Raw genomic sequence first — 17,930 nt, forward strand, 5'->3', positions numbered from 1 at the left:
TGGTCCGTGACGCGCGGCGTTTTATCGCTTCCTGTGTGGTTTGTGCCCAGACTAAGTCCGGTAACTCGCCTCCAGCCGGTCTTCTTCGTCCGTTACCGGTCCCTTCGCGCCCGTGGTCCCATATAGGACTCGATTTTATCACCGGCCTCCCTCTTTCCGCGGGAAACACGGTCATCCTAACAGTCGTTGATCGTTTTTCTAAGTCCGCTCACTTTATTCCGCTCTCCAAGCTTCCCTCCGCAAAGGAGACGGCTCAGATCATGGTTGATCACGTTTTTAGATTGCACGGTCTGCCCACTGATATCGTCTCTGATAGGGGACCACAGTTTGCCTCACAATTCTGGAGGGAGTTTTGTCGTCTCATTGGAGCCTCCGCTAGCCTTTCGTCCGGGTTTCACCCACAGACTAACGGTCAGGCCGAACGGGCCAATCAGATTGTCGTCCGCATTCTCCGCAGTCTGGCTCTTCGTAATCCTTCGTCATGGTCAGAGCAGCTCGCCTGGGCTGAATACGCACATAACTCGCTCCCCTCGTCAGCCACGGGTCTCTCTCCTTTTTCCTGCTGCCTGGGTTATCAACCCCCGTTATTTCCCTCGCAGGATTCGGAATCTAATGTCCCGTCCGTTCAGGCGTTTATCGATCGCTGCAAGCGCACTTGGAGAACGGTGAGATCAGCTCTTTGTCGCTCGAGGAGACGCATGAGCACCACTGCCAACAAGCGTCGCGTAAAAGGCCCCCGCTACGTTCGCGGCCAGAAGGTTTGGCTTTCTTCGTCTAATTTGCCACTCCACTCTGAATCTCGTAAGTTGGTCCCTCGTTTCATCGGACCATTTCGCATTTGTAAGATCATTAGTCCTGTCGTAGTCAAGCTGTCGCTTCCACCTAATCTTCGTCGCGTACACCCCGTTTTCCATGTCTCTTGCATTAAACCGTCGATTCGTGCGCCCTCACGCCCCTCTATTCCTCCTATTCGTGTCGAGGGGTCTCCTGTGTACAAGGTCCGTCGACTCTTGGACATGCGTCGCCGAGGTCGTGGTCATCAGTTCTTAGTGGACTGGGAGGGGTACGGTCCGGAGGAGAGGAGTTGGGTGTCTGCCCGGGACATCCTGGACCCTTCGCTGGTCGATGATTTTCTTCGGTCTCGTCAGTCCCCTTCCTCGGGAGCGCCAGGAGGCGCTCGTTGAGGGAGGGGTACTGTCATGATCCTGGTTCTTCCTTTACTTTGTCTCCCCCCTCTGGTCACACACACACTCACACACACACACACATACACACACACACACACATTTACGCTCTCACACCCCTGATTACTTCATTGGTCATTACGCACACACATCGCCTTCTTCCCAGGTGTTCTCTTTCATTACTTATTATCCTCATCATCTGTTACACACCAGTCATCACTTTCCCTAATTATCTTCTCTTTTTCTAGCCTTGTTTTCCCCTGTCTCTTTGCCAGATTATTTCAGAAGCTATGCGTACGAATTCTCTGCCAAACATCCTGCCGTGTCGAAATCCTGTCCTGTTTTATCTGTTCTGTGCACGTAAGAGGATTGTTCTACCACTGTGAATTGCTACTAAGCTATACTTGTTACAGAGTACCTGTGACTGCGCTCGTTGCTTTCTGATCTGATCACCTGGAGGTCCCGGAGTCGGCTGGCTTTCTCACGGTACCCCCTACCACCAGAGACGCTCCGCTGCTTTGACGGAGGAATTGAGTTTAAGTTCCCGGCTTCACTTTACCGGAAGATTTTCGTTGTTTATTATAATATGCTGAAAGTTTCTGTTCTTACCTCTGGACATTCTGACTCTGTTAATTAAAAGACTGCTTTGCTGCATCTCGCTCTTGGGTCATCTTTCTCTCCACACTTAACAGAAGCCATGAGACCCAGCATCTTCTGAAACTTTTTGAGCGGGATATTACTCGATCACCTCGAGAATCTAGGTCTCAAAGTCAATTGGGCGAAGAGTTCGCTGTCTCCCAGTCAGAAAATATATTTTCTGGGTACAGAACTGGACTCGCTGTCTATGACGGCACAACTGTCGCCACAGCGCAGACTGAGTATTCACAATGTAGTTCTACTTTGACATTCTTTGTTGCCTGTTAGTCACTAGCAAAATATTTATTTAACTATACAAATAGTATATAACTATACAAACTGTCAACTATAATTCAACATTTGCGGAGGTGCGCGCGCGGCAAAAAATGACGTCATTGTAACAGCGCGCGCGCCTCCGCATCCGAAGATGCACGACTTTCAGCCGAATCTGCCCTTGCAGACGGATATTAGTACATCTCATCACACCGGCACCCAGTTTGTGCGTCTAAATCAGTTGTATGGTCTGGTTTTCAGTCTAAAACAGTTGCGTCAAGTATAAATGCCTCGTCTGTTTGGGGAGGTGCGCGCGCAGTCAGCGGAGGCTCGCGCTGCGGTGCCAGGCGAAAGTATAAACAAGGCTTAAGTCAGCGGTTGTTTTACAGACATTGATTATATGTAAACTATAGGCTATTTGATTGGACAGATATACCCCTTTCCCTCCCCAAGACACCATTTACTACACACAATAGGCTCACACATGGTGCATTTTAAATTAATAAATAATAATGAATAAAAATATTGTTTGTTTTTTTTCTCTGATTTTGAAAACTCTTCGCGCTCAACTTAAAATGCTTCCAAGACCGACTTGTCGATCGCGATCGACGGGTTGGTGACTCCTGCTTTAGATGGTAGCGCCGTCTTAGCACGCCGTCCAGCAGAGGGCGGGCAAAGATGGGCAGCTACAGCTTCCTCCATGGGGGGGAGAGAATGGTACTCCTTGTTTTTAGCACCGTCGACTACGGAGAATGCTGCTGACACGGAAGTACGCATTCTGGCTGAAAAGGGGGCGCTCCAGGACTTAGCGACTTCTTCATGAAGCTCAGGAAGAAAAGGCGCTGGTCTCGAAGGCGGCGAAGCACGGTGCCCTTGTAGAAAACAGCCGTCCAGTCGGTTGTGTGCAGGCTCCTGGGGCATCGACCACTCAAGGCCGAGGCTCGCGACGGCCTGCCCGAGCAGACGCATGAGCTCTGCTTCAATGTTGGCTCTTTTCCCAGAGGGCCGGTGAGAAGAAGGTGCGAGATCCGCAGAGCTCGACCAATCCTCACTGCCCGACGCTAGGAGAGAGCAACTGTCGTCCTCCACACACACGGCTTCCTCGTAGTCTCCTATGGCGGAAGCGGCAGCAGACAGCGGCCACCGTCGCTGAGTGGAGCTCGGCATGAGCCACAGGATGTACGAGGCATCTTGAAAAAGACGCTTGGCTCTTTTAGATAGGGAGTGTGTAACAGCAGAGCAGAGAAAGGATATAGACGCCGGAAAGAGTGAGCAGGAACGGCGACTGAAGGCGGCGAGTTGTCGACCAGCGGCTTCAGGTGCAAAGGCTCGTCCCGCAGAAGGCTTATCAGACGGCGCGGCTTCTTCCTCTCGGGATCCAGCAATGCGTGAGCTTCGCTTGAAGAGATGTAAAAACAGCTAGACCAGCCTCCCAAGGCTATATTTATAGGCCAAGGCCCCGCCCGTTTCGGCGGGATGTGACACAGTGAGCGCGAAGCGTCCTCATTGGATCTGACGTCACGAGGGGTCTCTCTCGATAGGCTGGTGCAGTTGCCGCAGAGCAGCCAATGGGCGCGCGAGCCGTCTCGCCCATGTCTGCATGCTGCCGCAACGTGTTTTACAATAGTACAAAATTAAGGATAATTTTTGGCTTCAATATCTCGTGGAAAAGAGTTTTGGTCACAGGTTCTATTTATTTTTATTTTTTTTAACAGGGCCCAGATGCAATTGAGTCCTGCTGACTTCAACATTCACATGAGTCTCTTTACATGAACATGGTAAAGTGAAAATCAAACACCTTGGAAATGAAAGGTATGTACAATGTTTTTAGGAATGGCACAAAGGTCTCTGTCTTTGGATCATTGTTTTCAATAGTGTGCTTTTTTGTCATTTGTTGTGTATCTTTGGATTATGTTGTGTTGTAAATAAATCCAAACAATCAAAAAGCCATTCTTTTTTAAATCTGCTCATTCTTTGTGCAAGGTTGCTCAGAATGACAGGGCCTGATAGCTCCTAACAGGGCCATTAGGGGAGGGGCTTTGTCTTTCTCAGGTGTGAAAACCATACATATTAATGATGTGTTTACACCTGCTCGCATAAAGCATTCTCACACAAAACACGTCTTACAAATTTTAAATCAATATATTGTCTTATCTGAATGAGCAGTCAGGGGGATTTTCACATAGTTTTGAAACAAATATTCTAGGCTACGTGATACAATTTTCAAAAGTCTTGTGAAGAAATAATCAGTGTGGGTTTCATGGCCTTATTTCAGTGACAATTGTTTTTTGGTATTTTCACAAACCATGCATAAATGTCATTATCTCAAAACTACAAACTTTTACATACATGCTACTGACATATTATTGTAGCAGAGTTTGCGCTGAATACAGTGTAATCAGACTTTAGCCGTGAAAATGTCACAAGTAACAGAAATAAGCACAAATGTCAGAGCTGTCAGAACACCTCCAGGGCCAGAAAACAGCTCAGACCCCAGAGGGTTAATAAATTCCACTAGGAACACGAATCACAGGGAAGAAGCTCATAACCATGCTTAGCATAAACAGTACCGGACAATGAAACAAGGGAAAACTATAGGGAACAGAACTCAGGAAAAGCAGAACAGGGAAGAAAATGAAAACACAATTAAACTAAACAGACAATCACATTTGTGTTTTTTTTTGTTTTTTTTTTTTTTTTTTTACTTTCCATCCCTGTGTCCTATTTTTCTGCAATCCAGAAAGGCAGCACAGCTGTTTGAGCTGTGCCCTTTACTGTACAGGCGTGAATTTGAATTTCATGAAGCCTAAGGCTTATTCATTTCACTTTTGGTAGTAAGTGAAAGTAACTTTCCCCAACACTGCTGATTTGCAGCAAAGAGACATTTACTCTGAAAAAAGAGTCTCTGCAAAGAGACTCTGTTGCATTGCTGAAATTGAATTTTGCTTCAGTATAACACATTTTAATGCAAATTCCTCTTTCCTATAACTAACCTATACATTTATGATAAAAAAAAATTCGTTTGTTCATGCTTTTCAGAAATGCTGAATAAATAGTTCTGTTTCCCTTTTGAGGGCACTGCTATACAGACATTATCCAGTCAGCAATCCCCTATAATAACTGGGCAGCTATTAAGTTAAACCTTGAATGTAAGGCCTCTAAATGATGCCTGTCTTTCTTAAATAGAATACCTTTTTTTTTTTTTTATTAGAAAATACCAAAATATTGTAAATTAATAAAGGTAGCCACTATACAATATTCTTCTTGCTTTTTAGAGTACAGGGTCTAGAACAAGGGTATACACAAAAATTGTAAATTTGAGCCAAAAAAAAGTGACTGCACCTAAAATTACAGTTTAAGGAACTCAAATTGTAATTTATGTAGAAATAGACCTTTTATTTATTTGTAATATGATGTAAAATCGTTTCAGTTTTGATTTCTTGTAAATGCTCTGCTGTGATCAACCCAATCTCCAAAGATCATTGCATAACTGTCTTGGAGTTGTAAGGTCATGTAATAACATGCAAACATAAAGCAGATGTGATTAGTAACTCTAAAGTTTCTTCTATAAAGCCCAGGTGCATTTTTACAGTAGGCTACTGTTGTTTACATATTTCTGTGGCCCTCATATTTCTGGACTTGTTCCAGCAAAAAGAAGCAAAGTTTTTCACCTGTTACATAATAAAATTGATTTTAATTGGTGGTGGTGGGGGGGGGGCACTACAGTTCTTTCCCTTTTTCATGTGTAATTTTTTTCTGGAAATCGTAAGGGGTGGTGTGGCGCAATGGATAAGACACATGCCTTTGGTGTGAGAGACCCGGGTTCGAATCCACTGTGAGACACCAATGTGTCCCTGAGCAAGACACTTAACCCCTAGTTGCTCCAGAGGCGTGCGACCTCTGACATATATAGCAATTGTAAGTCGCTTTGGATAAAAGCGTCAGCTAAATGAATAAATGTAAATGTAAAATGTAAATAACCACTATAAACAGATATGTACTTTATCTAGCACATGTGTAGGTTTTATAATAAGGTGATGCTACTGTGTACTGTTTCAATGAATGTGTCCTTTAAAACCAAACTGTCAGTTTATCGGGCATGTTTGTGCCTGAAAGATTCAGCTAACTTGTTTCCTCGCCAATGACCTCATAGCAAAGTTTGAAGGTACTGTATTCATTCATAATAATTTCCTCAAAAGAAAAAGTTGGAAAAAATTGACCACCAGTTGAACTTTTAGAGGTAGTTTTTTTCCCTCAGCTCAACTGTCACAGAATCACACGCAGAGGATTGTGGGATATCATAGGCAATAAAGAATCTATGTTGCCTTAACGAACAGATGCAACTGCTACCTTAAGAGTGATTTAACTTAGTTTTGATGGTATGTATAGAAGTTGTTTCAGTGATGTTAAAAAATGTATTTTTTAAGAATTTTTTTTTTTTTAGAATGTGACGCAATCATTGGGTTTGGTTTCTCGTCTTAATTCCTTCCTCCATTTTCTGCCTGCGGAGACAGAATTTTTCAGCTTTCGGACACATCATTAGGGTAGAGTGGGGGAAAACGCCCCCCTGGGGTAACCCCACCTGTTTTTCCCAAAATAACCACTAAAAGTGTTCAAGATACATTTTTACTGTTGCTATGCACTACGTTGATAACGGGGATATACAAATCTCTATGGAGAAGCTGACACCAGCGACATATTTGAAGAGAAGAGGATTACATGGCAAATGCTATAATTTTCAGATATTTGTAAACAAGTGTTTAAGAGAATATTGTTCTGCAGGATATCACAGTGATGTATGATAGATGAATAGTGAAGTCTGAAGTTTGAGATCATATGCTATTTATAAGTAATATAATTATATTTAAAAAAAAAAGTTTTTTTTTTTTTTTAAAGTCATAGCTTCAGGGGTAAAAACCCCTGAGGGGTATAACGCTGAGGGGTAAAACGCCCCCCTGGGGGCATAGTTTCTCTCTATCATAATTACTATAATAAAATATTTCTGTCTATCAAATCCTTTGTTTTACACTTAATGCAGTATAACTAGGTGGTAAAATCTAAATATTTGAACAAAACATGAAAAAATTACCTCAAGTGGGCATTATGGCCCGTCGCGACAAGACAGGCAAACCAAGCAATTGCTTGGGGCCCCGAGCTGGCCTGGGGCCCCAAGACAACGACTGGTTAAGAATAAAATGCAATGACAAACTGTGTGAGCGCCCCTTTGATAGTCAATGCAGTAAAGTGCAATGACACTGTTATCGGGATCCCCCTCAAGGGGGCCCCCCTCAGTAGTCGCTGACAGCAGCCAGCCAATCACGTGATCTCTGCTGCCGGCAAAATACAAAAACTCCTCGGCAGTCATCATGAAGCGGAATTATGCTTCAGGAAGCCAGAAAATAATGAAGAGAAAGGAAGAGGAGGATAAGAAAAAACAAGATAGTGGTAAGTAGGGGTGTAACGATATACGTATTCGTATTGAACCGTTCGGTACGAGGCTTTCGGTTCGGTGTTCGGTACGCGTTTTCAAACTGATCGGTTCGTTGGATCATTTTTCCTGCCGACCAAAATTTCGTTATTTCAAATGTAGGCGCGTTGCGCGTGGCAAGCGCGCTCATAATGTAGAGACGCCGGCGCGACCACAACATTGCCCAACATCAAATGGCAAATGTAATGTAAGCGGGAACGAAAATGAGCTACTCGTTATTATTGTGTGGTTGACGGACCGTTGTTTATCAGTTTGGACCATAGACTGTAAAAAATAGGTTTGGACCAGTGCAGCGCGAGCCGATCGTGATCATGCGACACTGTTACTACACAGCTCTAATAAGAGATCCAGTAAAGAAAGCATTTGAATTCGCCACTGAAGTAATAACATCGCTGCGAGATCTAGTGAGAAACATTCACATAGTTTGGCAGGAATAGTAGGCTATAATGCCTTCAAGTAACATTACTTCGGTTTTATTTTGACATTATGAATACAATGCAAATGTTAATCTTAACTAAAATAAACATTTGTTTATAACTACTACAATACATAAATACAATTACATAAAAAATTTTCCAAGGAGCTGTTTTGTTTTATATGCTCCTAAGAAGAGTCAATTATAGCTCCAGAATTGCTCAAAGTAAAAATAAATCATATTTTATGATGCTAGTTTTAATTTAAAAAAGAAGAAAAATAAATAAATCAAGGAAATTGGCATTTCTTTCTTTTTGCTGTATCGAAAACATACCAAACCGTAACACATGAGTATCGTATTGAACCGAACCGTGAATTTTGTTACACCCCTAGTGGTAAGTGATAAATTACACTGGATAAAATAGCTCCACTTGTCTTGTACAAATGGTGTAATTTTTCAGCAGGTAGGCTAGAAAAAATATGTTTATGTTAGCTACCTGCCTGACGGCAAATGCTGCTTGTAACAAACAGTTAGTGCAACTTTTTTTTTCGAACGGACGGAATATGGTTACATATTATATTATGTTTTTTTTGGGGGGGGGGGGGGGGGGCCTCCATGTCCATTTTGCTTGGGGCCCCCAAATTCCTTCAAACGGCCCTGGGCATTAACTAGCTAGCTTGCTAGCAAAGTTAGCTCACTGATGGAAGGTAGTTAAATTTGGCTATTTTGGACATTGCTGAAATAAATATTAATATATAGGCCTATACATGTTGATACATTACTTGCCTTTTACTTTTAGAGATTAAAAACTATTGTCTGTTAATTTTACTGTTGATCTATGAAGCAAACTGGTTGGTAAGAAAAGGGGCATTTTACCTCACCTTGGGGGGCGTTTTACCCCACCGCTGGGGCAAACCGCCCCCTTTGTACAAAAATATTTTTCAGTGAAAATACTAATTAATTATGAACGCTGAGCAATTTTAATATTTGGTGAATAACTCCTGCCATAGTCACTCAAAACCGGGATGGCAATTCTAGTCACATTTATGTTGTTTCACTGTAATGTCACATTTTCCTTAAGGGGGGCGTTTTCCCCCACTCTACCTATATTTTGTTTTTAGTCACAGTTCTGTTTTCTCAATGTACAGACTTCCTCTTTAGGTCTGGAAGGAGTATCAGGACCGAAATTCATCCGCTATCAGGACCTTTGATATACCTCTGATATTTCTCTGTTCAACCAAATCTATTTAATCAAATCTCTGACTTTTTAACAAATATTATAGTCCTAAAAATTTGATTATATAAATAAATGTTACATATATAGAGATAAAGAAGAACAATCAATATTTGATTATAAATCTAAACATAATTATTCATTACTTTCTGAAGGTCGCTTGTGGAGTAAACAGTGTTTCTTTCTTCTAATGTGTGGCACTGTCATACTCTTTATGGCTCTGGTAATCCCAGTCTCTGTCTCACAGGTCCATTGATTATAAGCTTTATTGTCTACAATAAACAAAGCTGCAGGCCGAGATTTGGTTTGTGATTATAATCATGCGAAAATTAGTCATTAAAAAAAAAAAGCAGGTGTAAATAGGAAATACATGTGCCAGAATAAATTGAAAAAAGTGGTAATCTAAAAATGGTGACATCTAAATTAAGTGGTTTAATTCAAGTCAAAAATACTATTTGACATCACTGAACCATTAATTCATTTTAATTATTTTTTTATGTTTTATATCAGGTAGAAGTAGTTCTAGCAATTGCAGGTTAGCCTACAACTTTTTACAGTGTACTTTTGTGCTTAGTGTTATCTATCGTTTCAACCTCAGTTTTTCTTCACAGTGAAACACTGTAAACTGTGATTTAAATACAGTAAACTGGCTGAGGTAGGGAATGAAGTGGCCAAATAAACACTTTAATGGAACACTAATCTAAGCTAAGAGGAATTCTAGGTGGACACTTAAACATCCGGAGTCTGATGCCAAAGTTGGATCAAGTTCATATTCTTTTGACTGAATCAAATTTAGATTACATTTGTTTGAGTGAAACATGGCTTCAAGGTAATATCCCTACAAACATGGTAGATATCCCTGGCTATGTCTGTTTTAGAAAAGACAGATCATCTGGTAAGGGTGGTGGGGTGTTGATCTATATTAAAGAAACTATAAATGTATAAGAGTTGATCTAAATACAAAAATTGAACACAAGGGCAAAGAGCCTTTTCTGTTGAGGGCTCCAAACTCTGGAACCTGTTGCCAAATGAGTTTAAGCCAATACTTGAAATAAAGTCCTTTACATTGACGGTAAAGCGGTGGTTTAAAATAAACCAGAACTGCACGCATATTTAAATGAAATCATTTTTGTATGTAAAAGTGTAATGTAATGTAAAAGGTTTTTTTATGCTAGAGTTGAAAGCTCCATTCTAATATGTATAATTTAGGTAGGTATTTGAATGTCTATAAGTGACATATTGTGGTAGTTTTATTCTATGAGTAGTAGTTTTATTTTTTGTTTTTCTTTTTTATTTTGTTTAGAAAAGCCTTTCTAGGGACCAGAGATGCAAATTAGCTTTTGCTATACTCTCTATGTGCAATACATATTTTCCAGTTTTGACTGGGATCATGTTTTTTTGTACTGTCCCTATACAAATAAACTTATAAATAAAATAAAATAAAATAATATAATATTGCAGCTTTCGCAAGAGCGCTATTGTTCCCAATATAATCAACATGACAGTAGTAGTCTTCGATTGTGAGTGTGATGGATACAACAGTGCAATAAGCAAGTGTCATAGTTATGGACTTTCATATATACAAATTATGTAAATAAACCATAATATTCTTTTATATTCTGTTTTGTTTCCCTTAGTTCCTTTTTCTCTGCTCCGTTTAGTTTTGGTTTCCTTGGCTACTTATTATCTCCTTGTTTGCTAGGGTTACGTATAATTATCACCTATCAGTCATTATGTTTGTCTTGTATTTTAACTCCCTGTTATGTCCCTTGTCGGTTCTCGCATGTTAAGTTGGTTTGCGATTTATCCTACATTTCTCTCTGTTCCTGAGTGTTATGAAGATTAAATAAATACTATTCTGAATTCCTATTCCGTCTCATCTTGCATGTCGTGTATTTTTACATTAAAGTGCGTATTTTGCATAAAAGCCAATAAAGGCAGTTATTTGTACAGACTCTCTGTCAGCTTTAAATAGTTTATTAAGTGGCCAGTCAACAAGACAAGAATTAATAAATGAGATACTTATAAATCTACAGAATATTGGTTTAGTCTTGAGGGTGCATATGTGGGGGTACAAGGAAATGAAATAGTCCACTGAGTAAAGCAGAAATAATAGGAAAAATGAAAGAACACATTAATAAAAAGTGGCAAGAAACAGCTGTTTATTTAGGCTAGGAGGTTTTTTGAACAATGACATGCAACATTAGCACATTTGAAAATGACATTTGACTGTTTGTGCCTCAACTATTCAATCACAAAACACTTGAGTCCATGCATACTTAGAATCACATCTCACATAGACATAAGCATCATCATATAACCAGTTACCTGCTAATTTATATTCAAAATTTAATTATCTTCATGCTGTCTACTATACATGCAGTTTTGGTGATATTCTGTTTATAGGATAATTTGATATATGATTATAGACCGTGTTAATTAGCACTGGATGAATTAACAACAAAGCTGTTAACTTAAAAATATCCAATAAGCGCCAAAAGGATAATGAGGAAAACAAGGAAAACAAGAGCAATAAGCCAACGAGGGTAACGAGCGAAACGAAGGAATCTTTGCATTAAGTCTCCATCAGTGATTAGTCTGCCATTTTCAGCACTCTGGTCTCTGGATAGATTTCGATTTCCACCATCTTCTGCAAGAGTGAAAGACAGCTTATATAAAATATAATACCATAGGTTTTTGTTTTATTCCTTCACATTCCTTCATTTATTTTTATAACTATAATTAATTAGGATATTGCATGGTAAGAGCAGAGCCGGACAGTAACGGAGTACATTTACTTGAGTACAGTACTTAAGTACAATTTTGAGGGATCTGTACTTTACTCGAGTATCATTTTTGGGGAGTACTCATGACTTTACTCAAGTACATTTGAGAGGCAAATATTGTACTCTTTACTCTTTACTCCGCTACATTTCTATCCATAACCGTGAGTAGGCTACCCGTTACTACTTCAAAAAAAAAAAAAAAAAGGAAAAAAGAAAAATCTCGGAAACCCTCAATTTGTTGTTTCCCTCTCAAACGTGATTGGATTGTGCAGACGCCACTGATTGGGACAGCCTATCAGCAATCACCTTCAGCACTTTCCGCCAAAGTCAACTCCATGGTCAGATTTAGATAAGAGACGAAACCATGGACGAAACAAGGGATGCAGGTCCATCCCGGGAAAGTGCCAACCCGTGGCCCCACCTCGCCAGACTATTTCAATTTTCTGAACAAGTTAATGATAGTTTTCGCTTCAAGTGTTTGCTGTGTTTACCAATGTAAGCACTGTGGCAGTAGTAATGCAATATTTAGAAAATGTACTCTTGATACTCAAGTACTTTTAAAAACAAGTACTTCAGTACTTTTACTTAAGTAGACATCTGACTTAGTAGTAGTACTTTTACTTGTATTCAAGTCAAATTTAGCAAGGGGTATCTGTACTTTTACTCAAGTAATGAAGCTGTGTACTCTGTCCGCCTCTGGGTAAGAGTGAACATTTTACTGAAGAATGAAGAATGTAAAGCTTGGAATACTTACTACTCAAGAAATAATATGAAGTCAGATTCTGGAAGGGAAATTAATATATGAATATATTTGTGTTAACTACAATAAAACACACATTCATCTTTCACTTTGGACCCTTTTCACACATTTGCTGGTTTCAGAAGCGGAAGTTGTCATGAATGGGTAAACTTCTATACAGCAAATATGATCATTGCATTCCTGCTGTTGCAATAGCAAAAGAAAAGAAAAATACACGATAGCTTTTCCACAAGTTTCTAAATGAGAAAAATATATAAAGAGATTGATTACAACAGTCAGAAGAGAAAAAGGTGTCAAATTTAGCCTACCTTCCCTCCCTGTATTTATGTTGTATTTATTTTTTATAAAAAAAAAAGTATAGTGTTACAAATGTACATTTAAAAAAATGGAAATATAAAAACTTTGCTAGATTTTTATGTTAACAACTGGAAACACATCATCGCAGTTTGAGAAAAGTGTCCATGGTGATCAACATGCCTACCTTTGAATTGAGGTACTGTGCAGCTTCAGCAATTGCATTGTCATTCTTCTGACATCTCAGTAATTCGTTATCAAAACTCAGACAGTCCACTGCAAATACGTCATGTCTCTTTATAGCATTGTTGCTGTCTGGGATAATTTTCTCAGGGTCAAACGTAGAATGGAGTATCACCATGATGACTGGCTTGAACTGACCTGTAGGGCAGTTAAAAGTGGATTGTTAATTGGATCATTAAAAAAAAAACGAAATCGGTTAAGTTTAATTAATTATGTTTTTTATTATTAATCTGGGTTCACACTTGTAACTTGATCAATGTACTTCATTGCAGCGTCAATGTCAGTTCCAGCACGAGAAACAATGGTGCAGAAAAACAGTATGAATTCACATCGCTCAAGGTAATAGACCTCCTTCAGACCAGATACTTTATTACGAAGACTTCTCTTGAATTCATCTTCAACAGAATCCATTGTCTGTCCTGGGTCCAAAAAAAGAGGGGGAAGATAAAACAGTTGAAGAACAGAATACAATTTAGAATATTCAGCTTTTTAACTAGTGACATCTTAGCCTTTCATTAACACAAACTTTCATTAAAATGTTATTTTATGAATCAATTAATTATCCTTCAATCCTTATGCAGCCTCGTTTTCATTCCTGTTGAAAAATAGTCTAAATATGAAATGTCAGCATTTTTAATGCATTTATGGTCAACAAATTACATTATTGGCAGTTTATTGTATGGATCTACTGCATGTTTTCAAATGGATGATTTTTTTTTTAGGACTCTGGCCCGCCTATCTATAAATTATGAAAAAAAAATATATATGTTTTTGCTCTCTCGTTTTAATTGCTGTGTAGTTACCTCTCTCTGAAAATCTTGTTCTAATTTTTAGGTAGCAGGAACAAGGAAGCAGCACTGGAATGTGGTCACAAATGTTCTATAAATAGAACCTATTATAGTGGGATTTTTTTTTTTTAAGTGCTATTAGAGGAGACGAATGTTGGAGACCTAACGAGAGCTAAAAACCTGACCAATATATATATATATATATATATATATATATATATATTATATACACACTGTTAGACCTTACCGGGTTTTTTTACAGTAAAATACTGGCAACACTGTTGCCAGTATATACTGTTAATTATACAGTGCTTTACTGTAATCTACAGTATGTTACTGTAAAAATGCACTAAATTAAAACTCAAGTTAACTAATTACACTTGCAGAAACCGACTGTCTTAAATTGACCAACTGTAATTTAAATGTATTAACTAAAATTTATAATGCACAAATAATGTGAGCAAAGTATTACTATGAACTTCTTTCATTTGAGACCACAAAAAAACTTGAGTAAATAAAGAGATTTCCACTGGACCAGCAACTACACAGTCATTGCCTTTTAAATAAAGCAACATGCAGCATATCATCAATGTTTGTAGATCTTCTCCTGGACTGAAGCACAGCCTCTAATCTTCAGCACAACGGTGACCCAAAAAACTAAATTTTACAGTAAACTACTGGCAACAGTGTTGCTAGTATAAACCTGTTTTATAACTTACAGTTTATTACTGTTAAAAAAACATTTCGTGGGGTTTTTATCTTACACTGTTAACCCTTTCAACACCACAGGAAAATCAGCACTACAAAGAGTAAAAGTAACATTGAGACAGTGTTGCAGTGAGATAATTAAGGGATGTAAGTGATTGATGAGCATTAGTGATGAACACTTGATGTTAACAAGCAGAATCACTGAAGGAAAGAGAAACACACGAACAGAAAATAGAGAAACACAAGACCTACAACTGACTTCCAGCCATTACACATCATTACACTTATTATTAACCAGTATGACTTTATTTCTGTCATACATCTACAGAAGTTGTTATTGAGATGTTTAATTGAAAATGTTTGGTTTGAAGTTACCATTATAGAAATCAGTGTTTGCTTTAGTTGGGATGCTGATGCTAAAACATTAGTGTTTCTTTCGCTGCTTGAGCTGTGTTTACAAGTCACACTTGTGCACACACACAGTTTATGAATGATTGCGGTTATAATGATTATGATGACAAAATCATCATATTGCCTGTTCATTCACTAAGGAATTCATTCTCACTCAGTCAGAGTTTAATCTTCAATCAAAAGTGTTACATCAGCACCACTGTGAAACCACAGCAATAAATTACAGTGACTCATTTTTTAACACATCATTCATAACCAAAAATAACAGAGCTATATAATACATATATTATAATATATAATATCTTATAGAAACACAGATATATCACAATTTAGCATATGAATCTCAACAATGGTGGCAATTTTTTTTATTATTCATGCAGCAGTGCATGCTGGGAGTTTTATATTATCCTGGAACCCAGCATGCATTGCGACATGAAACTTTTGATTGTCACCATTGTTGAGATTCATGTGCTGATTGTTGATGTCTGAGTCAAGTAGGAGCTCATAAATGTTTTAAAGCACTATACGATAACGATATTTTTCAGAAGACCTGATTACAATAATGTTGATATCATGTTGTAGACTCACAGATACATGCAAAATATGAAATACCCATTAATTCAAAGAATATACACAGAAAAGATCAGAGAATCAGAAATGTCCAGGATAATTGTGACATCATCCCAAAATCCCCAAAACATCTGATCAAGTTCCTCTTGACTTTTTCTTGCCAGAACAAATGTGTTTTATAAACTCACTGTTACAGCAGTCAGAGAAAGATGAATGGTAAGAAGTCAAGGGACAAGAGACCAACTAAAGCAAATACTGATCTCCATCATGGTGACAACAAACTTTATTATTAACTAAATCTCTGTTAATTCTCAACAAGAACTTTTGTACATGTATGAAAGAAATAATAGTAAACTGGTTTGTAAACGGGAAGTCAGTTGTAGTTCTTGTGTTTCTCTTTTTTCTGTTCTTGTTTCTCTGTCCTTCAGTGATTCTGCTTATCAGGTGTTCATCAGTGTCTCAATTCACTCACTTCTTTTCATTTACTCTGTCAAGTGGACTATATTAGTGAACTAATGTAGGGAATAGTGAATGAGGGTATAGGGTGTGATTGGGAAAACACTCTGAGCGTCGACTTTGAGAGCTGTTAATTCACAGTATATTCCTGTAATCTATTTTTGTTTTCTACGGTACATTACTGTTTTAATGGAAAATGGTATGATATTGTCAGAATTTGGCCTTTTTTTTACAGCAAGGGTTAACAGTGTACAGTACTGTGCAAAAGTCTTAGGCATGTTTCAGTTTCTTCATGTTATCACAGACGGACTCGATGATGGTGAGATCAGATCATCTTGGCTGTTGTCAGATTCCTTGTGCATACAGAAATCTCACTGGATTATTACAATTAATGGCAAAAAGAATGTTTGGAAATGTAAACTGATATTTCCTACTGACACACTACAGCAAAAGATATAAATAACTGACTTAAAACCATTTTTGGGGGGGACGGGGGCTGGGGGATATTAACATGCCTAAGACTTTTGCACAGTACTGTATATATATATATATATATATATATATATATATATATATATATATATATATATATATATATATATATATATATATATATATGCTTAATCTTTTGTATTTTTTAGCTTGGAAGTCTTTTTATCTTTCATGCTAGATTCCCATGAAGGATCTGGATCTTGGCGAGCTGCCCTCCTTCTGCTTCCTATCCCACTGAAAATTAACTGGGATGATCTCGTGGTTGTACTGTAAAATGCATCCCCTGACCAAGTGTGTAAGGTATATTAATAAAATGAATTAATAACAAATAAGTAGGTAAATACAAACAAGCTGGAAAATGTGCCAAATTTCACTTTTCCCAGCTGCTCCCGATGACCAGTCCGTGACTGCATTATATTTAGCACATTTATTATTTGTGATTTAGCCCACGTCACAAATTAAAAGACCAAAACTGGAAATAGAAAATCGGTTAGATTTCCTGGCTTTCTGAAGTCACAATTTAGCAAAAGTATCTACTGATGAAGTAGTTACACAAAAGAAAAAAAAAAAAAAAAATTAATGTCTGGTTTCAATTTTTCATTTTTGTATTTGCATTTTTGGTATAAAAACGGAACACGGACCAATCTTACAGTATTTCTGATCTATATATCATTTCGGCTAAAACATTGGTGGAAGATTTCCATCCATTTGTATTTTACAGTTCTGTGATAGGCGTATGCACTTTAAAATCTCATTCACAAATAACCAGGTAAAGTTCCAGTGGGATAAAAAAAATTAAAAAAAACATAAAAAAAGGCATAATGAAGGACAACAGCTACTTACTGTTCTTCATCTTCTTCAGAGGCTGAAAGTGCGTGAGGTCTGAGCGCTGAATCCTGAGTCATTGAGCAACACTTTCATTTTTAGTTTATTCAAGCTTAATGTTCTTTCAGTTTCGTTTTGACTCTAATGCGCAAATAAACGTCTAAAAAAAATCAGTTACAGCACAATAGGCTGCATGCGTCTGTTTTATAATTAGGCTACTGCTTAGGCTACATAATAATCGGTAGCAGAAAATAAATATTATATTAAATCATTTAATAGTTAGCCTATAGTTGTAAGTTAAGGTGTGTAATAGCCTACTGTATGGATTTTAACAAAAGATTAATTGTGTTACTTTATTATTGTATGA

General features: G+C 38.2%; 1 protein-coding gene across 1 annotated transcript; it reads right to left on the bottom strand.

Moving 5' to 3' along the window:
* Positions 1-11,192: 11,192 nt before the first annotated feature.
* On the bottom strand, positions 11,193-17,672 carry LOC311293137 (uncharacterized protein). The gene is made up of 5 exons (XM_084413182.1): positions 17,582-17,672; positions 13,556-13,732; positions 13,258-13,451; positions 12,771-12,798; positions 11,193-11,880 (listed from the first exon to the last, which is right to left on the bottom strand). The coding sequence occupies exons 1-5, from the start codon at positions 17,589-17,591 to the stop codon at positions 11,705-11,707; spliced, it is 585 nt and encodes a 194-aa protein (XP_084269308.1). The 5' UTR covers positions 17,592-17,672; the 3' UTR covers positions 11,193-11,704.
* Between the last annotated feature and the right edge of the window lie 258 nt (positions 17,673-17,930).

Source organism: Rutilus rutilus (assembly GCF_951802725.1).
Source record: "Rutilus rutilus genome assembly, chromosome: 7".
Lineage (NCBI taxonomy): Eukaryota > Metazoa > Chordata > Actinopteri > Cypriniformes > Leuciscidae > Rutilus > Rutilus rutilus.